Source organism: Trachymyrmex cornetzi, unplaced genomic scaffold, assembly GCF_001594075.2.
Source record: "Trachymyrmex cornetzi isolate Tcor2-1 unplaced genomic scaffold, Tcor1.1 scaffold113, whole genome shotgun sequence".
Taxonomy (NCBI): domain Eukaryota; kingdom Metazoa; phylum Arthropoda; class Insecta; order Hymenoptera; family Formicidae; genus Trachymyrmex; species Trachymyrmex cornetzi.
The window spans coordinates 215,451-217,656 of NW_017295687.1; the positions used below are offsets into that span (position 1 = coordinate 215,451).

A 2,206-nucleotide genomic window follows, 5' to 3' on the forward strand; every position below is an offset into this window, starting at 1 on the left:
GCAAAATACTTAACTGAACGTTTTGCATAAAATGCATATTTTGCAATTTTGTAAATTTACAGATGGCAATCTCAATCTTTTTACTTCACTTTTTAATAACTTTTTAATAACTCTTTAACGAACAACGATTGACTGCTAAAACTGTCCGATAGTTAATATTCAGTTAAGTATTTTGCATAAAGTTCCGCAGTCTAATAATTAGTGTTACGCTTTATGTATTACATATACTAGTATTATGTATGCAAATAATTACAAGATTTGCATACCGGAAAAAATTAATTATAAAAATAAGATATATTGAATAAATTTTAAACAAACATAAAAAATATACATTCATTAATATGTACAATAAATTAGAGGAAGGTCACCGACACCGACATACCACTTTGTTTTTAGACAATATTTCTAAACAAAAAGTAAAAATACAACTTCAAAAACATAAATACAAAGTAAATAGTGTCTTCTATCAGATAGTATAAGCAATTTTTTTATAATACTGTTTGCAATTTTGCAATAATTAAGTTTTTCGTAAGTTATGCAAAAATGAGCGTCTGACAAAATGGGCTCCAAAACTGACATAGTAGGTAATAATAGCAACATTCCTATTCCGTAAATATATCCTATTCTGTAAAGAAAACTAATTTATGAAACTATAAACATTTAAAATGACATAATATTATCAATAATACAGTCACTGTTATTTTAATTACACAATTTGCAAAAGAACACCGTAAGAATTTTCTTCTCGGATTTATAAAATTGGTTTTTAGCTGATTTGGTATAGAAATAAGCCACAAATATATGAATTATGAATTTGTACTTCTTTAATTAGCTAAACAGATTATGATTTTATTAGTATTAATAAAGTGCAATAGTTAGTTTCTGAGAAATAAGGGGTGTCACTTTAGGAGACCTATGTCAGTATCGGCGACTTTCCTCTACAAATATAAATAAATTTAATTTTTAGATAGTTCCAGATTGAGTGTCTTATAAATCATAAAAATTTTATAAGAAATGACGGATATATTATTTATAGAATATATTATTTATATGTTAAATGTAATATATTTAAAATAATCAGATAAAGTAAGAAATTTGGGAACGTAGCTCTAGAAAACCTTTGTTAATTTTATAAAAATGTGAAAATTTTTAATTTTAAGTACAAATATACTAGTTCAGTCACAAAGAACAGACCTTTATAGCGGCATCTATGAGATTTTAATACGTAAAACTTAAGTTTTAAATCTTAAGTCGTAAAAAATTATCCAGTCACAGTCAAATTTGAGAAGAATAATCGAGTATGATTGGTCAATTTTCTTACGATATATAGAAATCATTATATGCTGCTTAATGTGTATCGAAAATACAGAACCGTAATTGTCATAAATATATAGGATTACGAAATGAACTTGCCTTTAAATCCGTGACGAACTGAATAACAAATATCATTAAATTCAATGCATATTTGCGAGTTTTGCGACTTGTCGAGTTTCAATAGTTTTTTCGATTCCTGCATATGGATCTTACAGTCATCGTTCAATATCCTTATTGCGTCATTTTTATCGTTTGCTTTCAGCATTTTGTCGAACACTGTAAAATTAGCAGTCCACCTATAATTAATTGAAGAGCCGGCGTTTACACTGTATACGTGAGGACGTAAATGATATATATGTGATGATTGTTGAATGCTTCAATTGTACATAGCTAATAGCAGCATTACACTTTGATTTTATGCATTAATTGATTTCGCGCTGCTAGAAGCGTAAAAAGTTGCCTTTTACGAGCGACTCTTGTGTTTGCGAAATGTATCGCACAAGTTCTCAGTTACAACTATTGATGTCGGATGTTTATTACAATCACATTTGTTGAGTAGTCAGCTTTTGAATGAAAAAAAACCGGTCTTTATACTTAATAATTGCGTGAATGATATAATCTTGATCTCGCAAGTAATATTAATTCGCTTCTTATAATTAATACATTGAATGTAGTATGCAATTATATATACATATACATATATGCATATACTGCCGCTCAAAAGTCTCGGAAAATTTTATAGTATATAGTAATTTTTTTTATTTAATGTTCTAATGCTGGATATGATGATATAGTAGTGATGTAAAGTTACACAAAATATATTATCAAACAAGATGTTATTAGGAATAATAAAAGCAGAAAAAAATTTCCACACATGAATCATTTATTGCAT

At 27.3% G+C, this 2,206-nt stretch overlaps 1 protein-coding gene across 1 annotated transcript in view; it reads right to left on the bottom strand.

Moving 5' to 3' along the window:
- Positions 1-1,816, bottom strand: part of LOC108764346 (ATP-binding cassette sub-family G member 1) — an 80,823-nt gene extending 79,007 nt beyond the window's left edge. The window contains exon 1 of the mRNA XM_018512526.1: positions 1,414-1,816. Coding sequence (XP_018368028.1) covers positions 1,414-1,579 — 166 coding nt within the window. The 5' untranslated portion in view covers positions 1,580-1,816. The remainder of the gene's footprint in view (positions 1-1,413) is intronic.
- Positions 1,817-2,206: the final 390 nt, after the last annotated feature.